Source organism: Gossypium hirsutum, chromosome A08, assembly GCF_007990345.1.
Source record: "Gossypium hirsutum isolate 1008001.06 chromosome A08, Gossypium_hirsutum_v2.1, whole genome shotgun sequence".
Classification (NCBI taxonomy): Eukaryota; Viridiplantae; Streptophyta; class Magnoliopsida; order Malvales; family Malvaceae; genus Gossypium; species Gossypium hirsutum.
Window position 1 is genome coordinate 108,872,384 of NC_053431.1, and position 16,566 is coordinate 108,888,949.

Genomic DNA, 16,566 nt, shown 5'->3' on the forward strand with positions numbered 1-16,566 from the left:
GAAATAACGCTCAAGACTTACCAATGCCAAAATTTACCGCTAACACAGTTCAAGCAAAAGGAGCGATACTCACTGCTCACAGCCTTCTCCTACACCAGAATAATTGCTGAAAAATAAACCCTCACGATTACACCTATAGAAACTAATTCATAACGCAATGAAACCCTTACCTACACCACAACACAGAGAACGGCACGTCAACGATATGCAATTTGAAAGGGAAAATTCAATAGGAATCAGGAAAAGAAGAAGTCGAAAATTGGAAATGGAAATAGAAAAGGAAAGGAAAAAAACAAAATGTCAGAGAGAATGATTTTGGGGAAAACAAAAAAAGAAACTTCTAGCATATCCCTACTTTCTCTCCACTAACCCACTAACAACCCACTTACTCAGAATTCAGTTCCACCGAAACTCCCTTAGTCAAACAAGCAAAAATAAACTCTCTCGCTTGCAAAAGGATTTGAACACAGGACCTCCAACATCGTAACCCCTTACCACTTAAACCAATAGGATCATTCTGATGTGAAACTATAGGCAATTTAATCTAAGCCTATTGAGTAGAGATAGGGCTTAATTCCAAAAATAACTAAATTCACCAAGGGTAAGCCTTGAACCCAAGACCTCTCACACACTCCCAAAACACTTAACCATTGAAGTAGATACACAGTTATGTCAAATTTTCACAAAAGCACAAATATAATATTCAGGGCGTTACAGGGATTCTATCCCAATATTAAATGGTGATACTCTAATAACTAATTCACCTTGAGAATAAGTAGCACGTGAGAATTCCTTGAATTGAAGAATCTTCTAGTTTTTCAAATGATGACTATGTAAATTCTCAATTATTTTTCGCATCATTGATGATCCTAGATGGCCTAACTGATCATGTCAAAAAGTAAATGTATTTGAATCAATAAACTTCTGGCTTACTATAACACGTGTTTTAATTGTAAAAATATTTATATAATATAAACTTGACATTAAGGCAAGTAATTTCTCTAAAACACATTTATTTCCTAATGTAACTGTTATAATTTGCAAGTACTCAATATTTTTCTCATTTGTAGTCTCAATATGGTATCTATTTCCGTGGATATATTTGAAAATTAACAAATTCTCCAGGACTTTGATTAAAATAGTGCATCATTTATAATAAACATTGTCTCTTGGGATAATAATATCGTTGTTCTTCCAAAGCCTTCAATTAATTTTGTGCTATCAGATATTGTGTTGACATTTCTATTGCTTGCAATTAAATGAGAAAAATATTTCCCATCTTTAAGTATAGTATGCGTTGTAACACTGTTTGCAAGAGACGTGTCTTCATTCTTCATATTGGTTTCAACCAAAAGATCTATATTCTTCATTAAAACAAAACACATTATAAAAAATATTGTAAACACTCAAAAATTATAATAAAACATACTAAAAGCATACTAAAGTCACACAAATATGAAAAAAATAATTATAAAATCATCAAAGAAATATAAAATATTATTATTTATTTTAAAACTTGAGATTTCTAGCCTCAAAAAAATCATCTACATCAAGAAGGGTCATATCAGCAAAGTTTTTAAAAACACCATCATTGTGAGCAAAATTAGCCTCTATATTATCATTTTGATAAGCCAAATTTGTTTTAATATTCTTTCCTTTTCCTTTGGATGGAGGCTTGATAAAGATTTACAAGATCTTCAGGCATACGACAAGTACACGACCAACACCCACTTATACCACATTGATGGCACAAATTTTTAGTGTCCTTTAAAGGATTGCTTGGATTATCATCGTTCTCTTTCTTTTCTATTTTATTTCTCTTTTGGTGGTAATAATAATTGTTATCATGTCCATGGCCATGGCCACAACTGCGGTTTTTCATTAATAACTCATTATCTTGCTTAGCCAGCAAAAGGCATGAGATTAATTCAGAGTATTTCTTAGAACCCTTTTCATGGTATTACTACTGCAGGAGCACATTAGATGTATGAAATGTTGAGAAAGCTTTCTTCAATATGTCCTCATCAATTATTTTCTCCCCCCATATTTTTAATTGAGAACTGTAATGACTCGGTTTCCAGTAGTGTCGAAAAAAGTGGTTTTGGGACCCCATTTTCGTAAATCAAGCATATAAATATTATTTTACAGAGTTATTATATAAGTGAAATGAATTTTATATAAGTAATTTAGTCGAAACTGTGTTTAATTAGGGCCTGTGGACTATATTGTAAAATTCAATGACTATGAATTTTTAATTAAAAATGAATTGAAGACTTAAATTACAATTAACCAAAGGTATAAAATAGCAATTAGACTAAGTATATACATGGATGAGTGGACGGTATAAACATGTGGTTAATAGTTTAATTAAATAAAGAATTTTAAGATTAAATTAAAGTTAATTACATAGTTAATTAAACTAATTAGGCTATATATATAAATTAGTGGATGGAAAGAACATCTTTTCCATCATTTTCTTCATCTACCCAAAGCAAAAGAAAGAAACGCCTAAGGAAAAAGTTCAAGCTTTCTGCACTAATTTGCTATGCACAATTTAGTCATTTTATTGTAATTTTTATATTTTTGAGGTCATGGGAGCTTGATTTAGCTAGCCCATGTACCAATTTGTAAAACTTTTAAAGTTCTAGAAAGTTTCCATTGTTGTTTTCTTGAATTTTTAGGTGTTAAATTGATAGATTTTAAGCTTAGATATTAAAAAGGACTAAATCATAAAGCTTAATTGATAGTTTCGTACGTTTGGGATTAAATTAAATAAAATGTCAAATTTATTGTAGAAAAAAGAAACTGGAAGTCTGGAAGTCCCTAATGAAAAATAGTGAAATCAGATTTCAAATTGGAGTTTTAAATTGAAAGTTATGTTAGTCTTGATTTTAAGGGCTAAATTGAATACACTGAAAAATAATAAAATGAAAATTTATTGTAAATTAGATTGAATATTGATGGTGATGTATGTTTATGTTAATTCGTAGCTCACATCGAATTAGATTCCTCGAAAATGAAAGGAAAATCTAAAGTCGTTGATGAATAGCTCAAAATTTTTAGTTTTTATTTCTATAATTCAAATCTTCAATTATTGCATATTTATTCTGTTTTGCATGGTAAGATTATGAGGTAAGTTGAAATTGATTGATTGAATTGAATTGATACGATTTTCATTGATTATTGAGATAGAGGACTAAATTGAATAGAATTAAAAATATTGTAACTTGATGAAAATATGAAATTGACTTTGAATTGGGTTGGTTCATGCTATGATACATATGAATTGATGATTTGGTTGATGAATTGAAAATAATGAATTGTGAAATTGAGCTATATCCAAAATTGGATAATTTTTACCCTATTAACTATCCGGGCAAAGTCAAATATAATTGGCAAGACATAGGATAGATTGAGTACGTGTTACTTTGACTACAACTCGATGAGTGTTTGGCACAATTTTTACTTTAGTTATACTGATGAGCGCTGGGCATAATCTAATTACTTCAGATTGCCCAATAAGGCACTGGGTGCCAAATTAGTGTGTTGGTTGGATCCGTGTATCCGTTCAAGTCTGAGTCAGGTTAATAGGGAATTGAAATGCAAAGTGGATAATGGAATGTAAATTGAATTAATATTTTGAAAAACTATGTGAACCGAAATTATAAATCCAAAGAATTGATATGAAAAAATGGGATGAATTAATCAATTCGATTAAAAAATCATTTGTTAATATGATGTATCCTATGTTAGTCAATTGAAAAATTAGAAAAATGAATTATATTGAATGATGACACATTATAACATGATATTTATTACTCATTTTGAATTGTATATTGATTACATGTTTTCTATTCACTTAACTTGTATTTTATCGATTGAGTTATAGAAATACCACTGAGCTTCATTGCTCAGCATATAGTTTTGTTTTTCATGTGCAGGTTAGGTTCAATTTGAGATCTTGAGTATCGAATTCAACATCCAACCAGAATCTTGGATCTTGAGTATCGAATTCAACATCCAATCAGAATCTTGGACTCAACAAATTTGATGAATCTCTTTTGTTAGTTAAATGGCATATACCTAGTTGAGTCAGGTTTTGGTGTGCTTTCTAAGCCAATGTTGGTAAATACCTAGTGAATTTTAATTAAATGGCATATACCTAGTTAAATGGCAATATTAAGAATATTAGAGTAATAAATTTTTAGTTGGTAAATTTTTATAAATCACAAGAAAACATGTATATAAAAAATTCATAATAATCGCAGACAGAAGAAATAAAAATAATTAAATACATTATATTTATAAAGCTTTGGCATTTAAAAATATAAACATAATAGTTATAATTAACAAGATGATCAAATATAATCTAGAAATTTAAGGATAAAACAAGAACGGAAATTTAATCAACTTTGTTCTTTTTCTATTGTTTAATACAAAAATAAAAACCTATTGGTGTTTGATAGGTCTTTATAGTTTAAGAGGCACATTTCAGATTTGCTATTAATTGTACATAGGATTAATCTTTACTTTCTATTTATTCTAATACCAATCAAAGAAGATAATTATGTTGATAACATGTTATAAATGTAACATCCCTAACTCGTCTCCAAAGTCAGACTAGGGTTATGGAATATTACGATAGATAACAAATTCATTAACAATATAAAAAAATTCATATATGAATTTAAATATCAAATATTCATAACCAATCATTATTCATAGCATATATACAAATATGGGCCTTAAATTGAGCTTACATAGCCCGAAAATCAGTTTGGAAACAAATAAGGACTAATCTAAAACAAAACATAAAAATGTACAAAAAACTGAAAACATGAGTCACACAGTCTTGTGGCTAGGCCATGTGACAGAACCCAGACCATGTGTTTTAAAAACATGGCCGTGTGGCCAAGCTATGTAACAACCTGAGTCCTTGTAACTTAGGGTCACACGATTGTGTCACCAGGCCATGTAACTCTCTGAGGCCATGTGGACAATACTGTACCAAATATCAAAAAGGCCACATGACAGTGTAGAGTGACCATGTGTGGCATACAATCGTGTGCTAGACCATGTACACCCTAAATAACTTCAAAACCAAGTCATTTCAACTACCATTTCTTAGATTCCAAACCATACCATTTCCATTCACTTATTCAAAACACATTGACACATGCCACAATAAACTAAAAACATCCAACCTAAGTGCCTAACCAATATGCCCTCATTGGCACCACAATTCAAGCATTAAACCATTCACATTCATCAATCACATTCACCTTCAAGTGCCTAATATTCAAGTCATAATATCTTACCATAATTAGTCATAATATCTTTCAAGGCAAGAATTATCTTGCTTATATGCATATATATATAGACATAATTAAGCCAAAAGCACCAAATATGTACACATCCATAAACCTTAAAAAACCAAAGTTTCAGACAACATCATTATAAGCAAATGAACTTAGAAACTCCTAGTACATGCCATTTATAACCAAACTAGAATGATTAAAAATTCTACCGAGTCGATAAATGGATAGTGTGTGCTCCGACTTGAACTTCCATTAGTCCGAGATTTTCGATGATCTACAAGGAAATAAAGCAACTAATGTAAGTAACTAATGCTTAGTAAGCTCGTATAATTTAAACTTAACCTTATCGAACAATAATTTACTCAAACCATTCATGCATAGATTCATTAACTAAACCATAGATACATTTATTTCCTATACACCATAAATCTTACAAGGTTAGTAAGGTCATCAATAAAAACATATAATTCTATCATGACATGGAACCTTTATAAGTAAACATATAAAGTACATAATTCATTCATCACACATTCAAATAACATAACTCTTTTCATTTCAAAGTGTTCATACAAAAATCCTCCATTTTACATGCCAAAATCATATAATATTTCATATATCCATTCATTTATACATTTATCACCCGTTGAACAAATGAAATATCGTCAGATACACAAGCACGGTGCTCACACAAGCTATAATTGTATTTGCTCACACAAGTGGTAAAATGGGTCTGCTCACACAAGTTGTGGGTTGGAATGTTAAGCTACACGATGCTGCTTAAACGAGCTGTGGAGAATTCACAACAAATGCAGGACCTCAACCATCGGTAGGACATCCACAACCAGTACTCGAAATAGTAACTAACCCTACTGACATGTCATTTGTATCCTAAGTATTCACGAGGTTCAAACGGGCCACATTCCATGTCTAGACCATTTAACTTATACACATTAAACCATTTTAGACATAGATCCATATAGATCTCATTTTTCAAACATAAACCTTAATTTAGCTAGTACTACAATTAAATCTTTTTTCCTAATTGCCATATATATCAACTGTTTAATTCATTCATAATGTAAATATTAGTTATCATATCATCAACAACAACAATTAACCAATTTAACAAACATACGAACTGACCTACTTAAAACAATTACAAATGCGATGCCGACGACTATTCCGCTAACTTTGGTTTTCCACTATTTGTGTCCGATTGATTTGTTTCTTGATCTAAATAATAATTTTCATTCAATTAATTGTTTCAAACAACTTAAATAATCAAGCTTATGTATATAAGCCCTTTTTTATCAACTTACAAAATTGCCCCTAAACTTTACACGTTATGTAATTTAGTCCCTAAACCCAAAACTTTCAAATGGAACACGTTTAAGCTTAAACCAAGCCAGAAAATTTTCTTATAGTCCCTGTACAACCCATATATTTCACAATTTCACAATAGTTTCATGAAATTTTACTACTTTAATAATTTAATCCTTAAACATTAAAATAACTAAAAACTACTTTACAAAATTATCCTATTTAGCTATCAAGCTTATAAAAATATCATCAAAATTCAAAAAGTTCACAAACTCAACAATAGCACATTTCAAAATGTTTAACAGTTTTACAAATTAACCATCGAGTTAGCTAGATTAAGCTAAAATGATCTCAAAAACATAAAAATCACTAAGAACAGAATAAGAAATCACTTACATGCAAGAACAAGGGTTGATCGAACCTTCAAGCTTGATAAAAATGATTTTTTTTCAGTTTTGGCAAGTGAAAATGAAGAAGATAATATTGCTTTTCTTATTAGATTTTTGTTTATTTACTTATTTACCAAATTACCCTTAAAAATAACCTTAATAATTAGCTAACAATATCCATAATCGTCCACTATCTATCTATATGGTAAAATTACCACTTAAGTCCATAGATTCACATTTCTATAGTCATTTAACACATTTAACTAATAGCAATTAACTTTTGCAGCTTTTACGATTTAGTTCCTTTTATTTAATTAACTATCTAAATGTTAAAATTTTCTAACCAAATTTTAATACGACCTTGTAATAACCCTATATATAATAAATAAATAATAAAATATTGAATCATTTGTCAAAATTGTGGTCCCGAAACTACTATTTCTTACACCACTGAAAACGAATTGTTATAATAAAATAAAAAGAATACTAACAAGTAAATAGTAGAGGAATGATACATGAATATTTCTCTCGTATATTTTTTTTCACTTACAAGGGGCTCAAGTTATAAACCCTCTTGCTTTCAATTAAGCACAAAGAAATAAAGCTTAATTAATTGTTTCATAAAATATTTATCTTCGTAATAAATTGACTAGGAGCTTATCTCGTCAATTAATGAAAAGGGTTTAGGAGTTATGTACATCCATATTGAAGTGATTTATAATAATATAGAATACTCTTTTTAATATGAGTATTTTGTTGTCTTTTAGTTACAAACAATTTTCAAAACTTTTTTTATCAAATTTCATTATCTAAAAGTAATTATCAAATATACTTTTAGGTAGAGTTTAGAAAGTTACCTAATAATTGGGTTTGGGTATAATTGTTTGTAACTACAAAAAGGTGGTATGTTTGAATAACCATTATAATTGATGGATCTTACCGAATCGAGTGTAATTAGAGCACCTCAATTATACCTTTCAATTCTAAGGGGGTAAGAATAGGAGTAATTACGCAAGTAATTACATACAAATTCAATTTTTAAAAATTATTTTTATACGAGTTATAAAAACTTTATTACAAGCATGAACATTTATGAGTGTTTGAGATGGTTATGGCAAAAAAAATCTTATACTATAAATCCTAAAAAATTGTATTATGAAATCAATTTGCGTATTTTATAACGTTATAACAAAAAATATATTATTTAAATCTCAAAAAATTCTAAAACTATTGCAAAAAAAATTATTATAAAAAATATTTTGCATGATTTGATTTAGGTTTCTATCTATTGTAGAATAGATAGAATATATAGATTATAAATGGATCTTGGTGTCTTCTAGAATCAAAGAAAGATAAGATGTTGGAAAAGGCTTTAGGTTGTATCTTGAAATAAATGTTTCTCTTTATCAGAATGTGGGATAAGGTAATCATAAAACCTTGATTAATGTACCTTGCTGCTTGGGTTGTTTGGTGGCCATAATTCATGAACCCAGTTACCATAGGGAACATATCGTGAATATCTATGAATAATTTTATGTTTGTTTCTTTCTCTTGTTTGAACCAAGTCATGAATCTTGTTAAATATGAGTCAAGGTGGAGATTTATTAAATATGACTCCTATTTTCAGTCAAATTTGAGAAATAATCTTTCAGTTAAACTCTGTTTACTTGTTTCAATCAAACACTGATTAGTTTAGATTATTTTATTATTATTTGACCTATGAATTTAGCCTATAAATAGGCTCTTTTACAACCTTAGAAAAAGATACCCATTAGAGATTAGAACTCATAACACATTTAGAGAATTTTGTGTTTACTTTTTGTGGGTTCTTTGTTTTCAGGTTTTCAGGCTTTTGTTTTTATCTCCATCTTTTGTACTCTTCGTTCTTTTGCCACTATAGTAAAATTATCTTTGCCCATGATTTTTTATCTTCTTTGGAGGGGTTTTTTCACGTTAAATTTGTGTATTCAATTTCTCAATTTATTCCGCTATTTTCTTGTTCATTGTTTAATCAGGTCAAAATCCTAACAAATCTCATATTCTTTTTTCTTTACAGTGAAAGAAGTTGGAAAAAAGTTGTTAATAATAGATTACCAAGAGAAATGAGTAAAAGAATTCCACTCGATATTTATATTTATTTATAAAAACTTATAACCAATAAGTATGAACATAACTTATTTATGCATCCATGCGATATATTGTAAAAATAATATATTTGTTCATGAAAAATTGTTATATACTTTACTTATCATAACTTGTTTATAGAAAATAAATTTTTTAAGTTATGAAAAAATATACTATTTATAAGAAATGTTGTGAAAGTTTAGGACAATTTACAAAACATTTTTTTTTATAAATGTTATATATTATAAATTTTATATATTTTTGGCTTAATTTACATATTATAAAAAAGGATGTAACTTATCATAAATCTTTCTTCAAATTAAGTTTATATAATTTTTATGATTAAAACTACATACTATTTGGACTATGAACACAAATATTATAAGGTTAGTGCGAATTATGCAAATAGAAAAGATTTTCTTGCACCATATCATGTTGTATGATACCATTTGAGAGAATAGTGATAGACACAAGTACCACCAACTTGCAAACTCTTTAATTTGATACTTTCAAGGCTTCGAAATGTGATTGAGACACAGACTAGACTAGTTGGACAAGAAATTGGTTAGGGTATCAAACCAAGCTAAAAAAATTGATTGAACTGATAGTTAAACCAATTTCAAACTGATTTGACCAATTGGCTCCCAGAACGACTGGCCCAACTGGTTCAAAGCAAATAAATTATAAAAAATTAAAAATTATAAAAATTGATTCAACTATCAATTCAAATGGTTTTTTAGCTTGGGCCAATCAATTTGTATCAATTCATGGGTCAAACAATTTTTAAAATTTATAATTTTTTTAGCCCTTAACATTTACAATATTTTTTTGTTAATTTGGTCCATACCCTTTAAAATACTTAAATTTAAAAAAATCAAATTTTTAAAAAGTTAAAAGTCTAAAATTTTTTAAAAAATAAAAATATGAAAAATATTTAAAATTCATAAATAAAAAAATATTTTATAAATATAAAAATTTCAAGATTCAATGGTATAAAAACCGGACTAGACTAGTTTGACCAAAAATCAGCGGACCAACTAGTTTTTTACCTTTCACTAGACCAATACTGCAGCCAATTTTTATTCCAATTGGTCTAGATTGATTTAGATAACATTGAATTTTAGAATTTTTATATTTTTAAATTTTTTAAAGATTTTTTTATTTTTATAATTTTAAAGAGCTTTTATTTTTCTATTTTTAAAACTTTTACTTTTTTAATATGATTTTTCTTTTATTTCCTAACGCCCAAATCGGCACCAATTTTGCTGATTTGGACATTTGGAAACCCAATTTTTTTTTACTACTCAAAGTATATCATTTGGGTAAATAAAAGTAGGCCTATATTATTTGGGTAATGAATTATTATTTTAATATTATTTATGTAAATTTCCCCCTTAGTATAGCATAAATAAATATTATTATATTGTATTAACATAACAAAAATTGTGAGGGTCCATACTTCGTATAGTACATGGAAGAGATGTTGATAATCTTAATAATGCATATTCAAATTCAAATGACGATGACAATGAACTCAATCAATGGTTAACAAAAGATGATAATGACTATATGTTAGATATTTAAGAAGAAATAACTCAACAAATGTGAACTAGAACAATTAGATAAAATTGCATATGATGTTTAATCGTATTATCAATTACGTTTTTAGACTAACATAATACATATAATGATTTGATTTTAATTTTTGTTACTCGTTTAGAAATTTTTTTATCATACTAATAATTTTTTATAGTAATTAATATATTTTTTAAATATAAAATATACAACTATGTAATTACAATTTGTGCTACCAAATATGACATAGAGAATTACGATGTAATTACACTTTTTCAACTAAACACATCTAGAGAATTATAATTCTTTGTAATTATAAGACCAATTACACTTTCACTCAATTACCTTGTGTTGTCCAAACATTCCCTTAATATATTCTAATGTATATATTAAAATTATTATCAAATACAATTTATCAAATTTCATTTATGAATATTATATACTTTTAAAATAAATTTTAGGCATAACGTCAAATTTAGCCCTCAATGTTTACATTTTCTTTCAATTTGAGTCTTATTTTTTTAAGCTAAATTTGGTTTTTAACATTTCAAAAGGAGTCAAAACGCTTTTTTTAACATAAATATTGGCTAAAATATTGATATTTTAACAATTTTGGCATGACAATTGCATGGCAGTCCATGTGTATTTAACATTGACATGATACTATTTGTTTTAAATGTCATGTTCACAAAAACATTAGAAATTAAAAAATATAAAAATTTTATAAAAAAATCAAATAAATTAGGAACATGTGGATTGCCATAAGGGTTGCCATGTTTGAAAATTCAATGTTTTAGTCGGTATTTTCGTTTAAAAAAATAAAAACTCGATTCCTTTTTAAAGCTTAATGGTTAAACTCGACTCTTTTAAAAATATTTAGGACCATATTTAGTCAAAAAAAATAGAAAGGGCCAAATTGACAAAAGATGCAAACATTGAAGGTTAAATTTGATGTTATACCTAAATTTTAGGGTAAACTATAAAAATAGTTAGTCAACTATTAGCATGTTTCTATTTTGTCCACTTTATAAAAAATAAAAAAAATCATTTAAAAAATCATTTATGATAAAATACATAAGATTTTATAAAAATACATACAACATTATAATAAATGAATACCCATTTTTCTCTATTTTTGACATGAAATTTATTTATTAAAATAATATTTTCATAAATAAAATATTTTAAAAAACCTACAAATAATACTTAAATCAGATTCAAGGTTTTCCTTTTTTTTTTGAAGTTTATTTTATAAATAGTAATTTTTATTATACGACTAACATTAGTCCTTAGTCTTTCTCAAATTTGTCCTGTGCTAGGCACCGTCTTTACCCACAACCACCAGTATTAATAATATTTACTTTGAACTCCTTGATGTCCACATCTTCCATCATTATACCATCGAACTAGAAATTAGTTATTGAGATATTGACATGGCCTTTTAAATTCCACCTACTAGGTCTCTAAGACCTTATCCTCACTATATATCCCCAGTCATGCCCACCTTAAATAGAGCCTCAAATGCAACAAATCCATTTTGGGCGACAACCTAAAGACATTGGTTCTCACCATTTTTTATCTCACACTATAATTTTTAACTCAACTGGGATTGTTAATATTAAAAAAAGGGAAAATTTTGAATTTGCATAATTCTTTTTTATGGGTTTTCCCCTTTTTTTTGTGTGTAAGATTATTATTTTATTTATAAAATTATCATTATAATAAATAAAATTCATGTTAAGAAATGGAAAAAGAAAGATATCCATTTATTTATAAATATTTTTTAATAATTTTTTTATATATTTTTATAAAACTATTATGTATTTTTATTGAAAAATGAAATTTTAAATTTTTTATTTCTTTAATTTTTTCTAAATTTATATTTTTTTAAGAATTAAGACTAAATTGACAAAATGTATAAAGTTGAGCGCTAAATTTGTTGTATTTTTTTTTGTTATTAATTGTTATGCCAATAAAAAAATGTCATTGTTAAAAATTTAACGTAGGATTGAACAAAATATTAAAATTTGATAATATTAAGACTAAAATAGAAAATTTTAAACCTTGATGACGAAAATAGAAACATGATATAGTTGGTGACTATTTTTAGAGTTTATCCCGAAATTTTATTATATATTGATTTATTAAAAGAGGGGGAAACATTGTGTTGTGGTGGGCTGGGCTGGATGGGTTGCTAGGTACAGTATTAGTGATGGCCCGTTAGCCCATCGCCAAGAGAACCAAAGTTGGCGAATGCCACAAAGATATTTAGGTCTTAAATCTCACAAGCCTAGTATTGGGTAAGGTCGGGGCGTCATAATATCCTCTTTGTGGTAGCTCTCTCCTTTCCTCTCATTTCTCTTAATGTTTTCCTCTTTATTTAGGGTTTTCTTTTGATTACTCCTCTTCCCGATTTCATAAAATTTTAATATTCTCCCACTCCGAATCGATCTATGATTTGGGCAATTCCTCTGTTTTTGCTGTAAATATTATTCAAAATCAATTTCATCAATTATGTTTTTATTGCCTTCTTCGTTGATGACTTGCAACGTGATATTCCAAAACCTGCGTGTGTTCGGTCCTGGCTTGAATCCTTTTTCCCCTTTCTGCGTCGCTCATCATTCCTCTGCTTCTCGCTAATCTGTTTCCCTCTTCTCCTTGTTTTCATCTCTATCATGTAATCATTTTTCTCTTCATCTTAAGCTTTCGAGGGGATTGTTTGTTTTCCAAGAATAAAAAGAAAGGGATCTAACTCTTTGTGAAAATTTCACGTTTTTACAAAAATATCATGCGTTTCTTCGCCTAATCAATCAAATCTTGGTCTGGGGTTCTCTTTACTTTTTCCGGGTTAAAGGAAAAAAGTCTATATATCTGCAACGGTATTGGTTGGTTTTTGTTATTGCTTCGAAGAATATGACCCAAGGACAGTCTTTGCGGAGAAATTTGTCAAGAAGGCGCTCGTTTAGGTGTGGGATTGATAGGGATGATAGAGGTTGGACAATGCTCCACATCGGAGCCCGTAAAGGTGACCTCATTCAGGTTTCTTTCTTTCTTATTTACCGTTTTTACTGCTCTTTCTTTTATTGGTAGTACCCTTGAATTTTATGAATTCATGATAATTGTTGCCGGATATGATATCCACCTATTGATGATGGATCCTTAAGTTACTCAATAGTTCTAATACTTTAAACCAATATAAGAAACCAACGCTAATGTTAGATTATTACATTTACTGGAAAATGTTCTTTTACCTGGATTTATATACAGGGAGGAATAGCTTCCAATTACTTTTCCGTGATTTTTTTTCCTTTTCGGATTCCCCAAATTCCCTTGGGGAATCTCTTAACAAGTTTTACTTGCTGATTTTTTTTAGAAGCATTCCATCCCCAGGAGGAGCCGAACATGATAATTTTTCTTTATCTTGGTCAAATAAAAATAAGTTTAACCAAATGATTATAGACAGATACATATAAAATAAATCCTTATGTTTATCAGTACATGTATGAATGGTTCCATATGTAAGACCCAAATCCTTTTGAGCTTGTTGTGACTGGTATTTTTTGGTATATTATTTGTGTTTATTTGTCAAACGATTCACTGCTATAACTTCTCTTGGCCATGGACTGCTGAGCTAAAATTCCTTGAAACAGGTCAAGCAACTGCTCAACGAAGGTGTGGATGTAAATGTGGCTGCATGGGGCCCCAAATCCCAAGGTGTCACCCCACTCCATCTTGCTGCTGAGGGTGGCCACCTTGAAGTTATGGATGAACTGCTTGAACGTGGTGCTAATATTGATGCAAGAACTAAAGGTGCTTGTGGGTGTAAGTATCTTATCTCACATTTTTCTGTTCCAACTTTTGTGGATTATATAATTGAAGCAAAAATTTGTGTTTGTTGGCAACTCTATGACCTGGTAATTCCATTAATTCAAAAACTACAAGTTAATCTGGGCCATGCCAACCATCATTTGTTTTCCACATTTGAACTTTGTTAATTTGATATATATATTGTTCGACTTTAGTTTAGCTTTATATTTCTTATTAAAATATTTTTCAGTTTAAGCTTCCACGCTCATCAAACATTGTAAAGCAATAAACTTTATATTGTAGTAACTAGCAAGTAGCAACTACCCAAAAAGAAAGAACACAATGGCATCATCAGGTTTCGGCCTATGCCCAACATTGCGGTTCTATTGTTTTTGTGTCACAAGTTTGTACTTGTTTGCAGTTGTTCCTGCTATTTACTCTCTTCGTTTCAAGTAAACTGTGATCTATTTTCTACTAGCAGTGTACACAGTACAGATAGCTTGGCGGGGCTAAACCTGATTGGTGAATTTATTTAGAACTTCAGGATTTGATATAAAAGGATGCATCTAGATGTAAGAAAGGCTACTGACTTTATTGCCTCTTGTTTAATGTGTGATTTCACTCAGGGACGCCACTTCACACAGCTGCTAAAGAACGAAAGAGGGAAGCAGTGAAGTTCCTGATAGAGAATGGGGCATTTTTGCCAGATGACATCAATGATTGCAGATTTAATCCACCGCTCCATTACTGCCCTGGCCTTGAATGGGCATATGAGGAGATGAAGCGTCTTCAAAGAGATGGCTCTTCTTCAGCAGGGGAGACATCTTATAGCTCTGAAAATTGATATTCAATCATATCAAACCGCTGTTGTTTGTTCCTCCTCCCGTGTTTGGTGCTTCCATTTTTTCTCTTTAATAAACGCTAGTGGGCTTGTGACGTGCGTTGCTATATATTTTATTTTGAAGACTGTTGTTTGCATATGAATATGATGGCATGACGCCGACGGCTAGGAATAAATTAGTACTCTCATCTCATCACATCACATGCATGTGATATGATAGGATTGATGATGTGCAATAATTTAAATATTGTGTTTTTCTTTCTCCTCTCTCTCTGCTTTATTATACCTTCGGTTCCCCTTATTAGGCAAAAATTTTAAATGAGTGAAACTACAAACAGACATACACAAAAACGCACAAAAAGGACGTTGTGTATGGATTAAAAACAGCCCAAAATACAACTCAATTAATCGAAAATTTGAAAATGGTTGAAGTGGGTGGATGGTTGGATCAATTGGTTTCTAACAATTTAAAATATTTATAACTTTGTATTGAAGTTAATGTATGCTATGTGATAAAAATGCTCAAAATTTCATTTACTAAATTTTAGGAAACAAAATTGAAATCTAATCTTCATAATAAGAGCATGGAGTCTCCATAACAATAATCTACAAGAGGCCCAACTCAAGTCTGACTCAGGCCAAGTTCAAAAGAAAATTAGCCTAAGGTGGGTCCTGATTTCGGCCACTGATTGGGATACCTCCATCCAATCACTATAATAATATTATTTTTATGTGAGAAGGAGGAACGGGGTATTGGATGCGAAAAAGCCGAAGGAGGGAGCGAGGAAAGAGATGACGCGAGGAAAACAAAAGATCGAAGCGCAGAGGCGAAACGCTGAGAAGAATCAAAAGCCAAAGGGTTCTCAGCTGGAGGCCAGAGCTGTAGCCCTCAAAGTCAGCTGCCCTATCTGCAAGGTTCTTTCTTTTTTCTTTTTAATTATAAAATCATTTTGTTATCTCTGACTTCGCAGATCGCCTTTGATCTTGATGATGATTTAATTTTGTTTTCGAAGATAGATACGTGTTCTAGTAGTAGTAAAACTAGATTTGAAGTGATACTCTCCGTCTGAATCTCATGAATTTTTTTTAAAATATGGAGCTCATTAATTAATTCAAGTATATAGGGTAACAATGTAACCTACTTCCTTTCTTCACTTTGTATTATGTAAACTAATGGGTCATTGATGGGTGT

At 29.6% G+C, this 16,566-nt stretch overlaps 1 protein-coding gene across 2 annotated transcripts; it reads left to right on the forward strand.

Annotated features, from left to right (window-relative positions):
* The first annotated feature begins 13,013 nt into the window (after positions 1 to 13,013).
* Positions 13,014 to 15,636, forward strand: LOC107930112 (phytochrome-interacting ankyrin-repeat protein 1). 2 transcript variants are annotated; one of them, XM_016861683.2, is made up of 3 exons: positions 13,014 to 13,765; positions 14,377 to 14,548; positions 15,160 to 15,636. In XM_016861683.2, exons 1-3 carry the CDS (start codon positions 13,640 to 13,642, stop codon positions 15,375 to 15,377), a joined length of 516 nt encoding a protein of 171 aa, XP_016717172.1. In that variant the 5' UTR covers positions 13,014 to 13,639; the 3' UTR covers positions 15,378 to 15,636. The 2 variants fall into 2 exon arrangements, with proteins under 2 accessions (XP_016717172.1, XP_040930311.1); XM_041074377.1 differs by having other exon boundaries at positions 13,021 to 13,751.
* Positions 15,637 to 16,566: the final 930 nt, after the last annotated feature.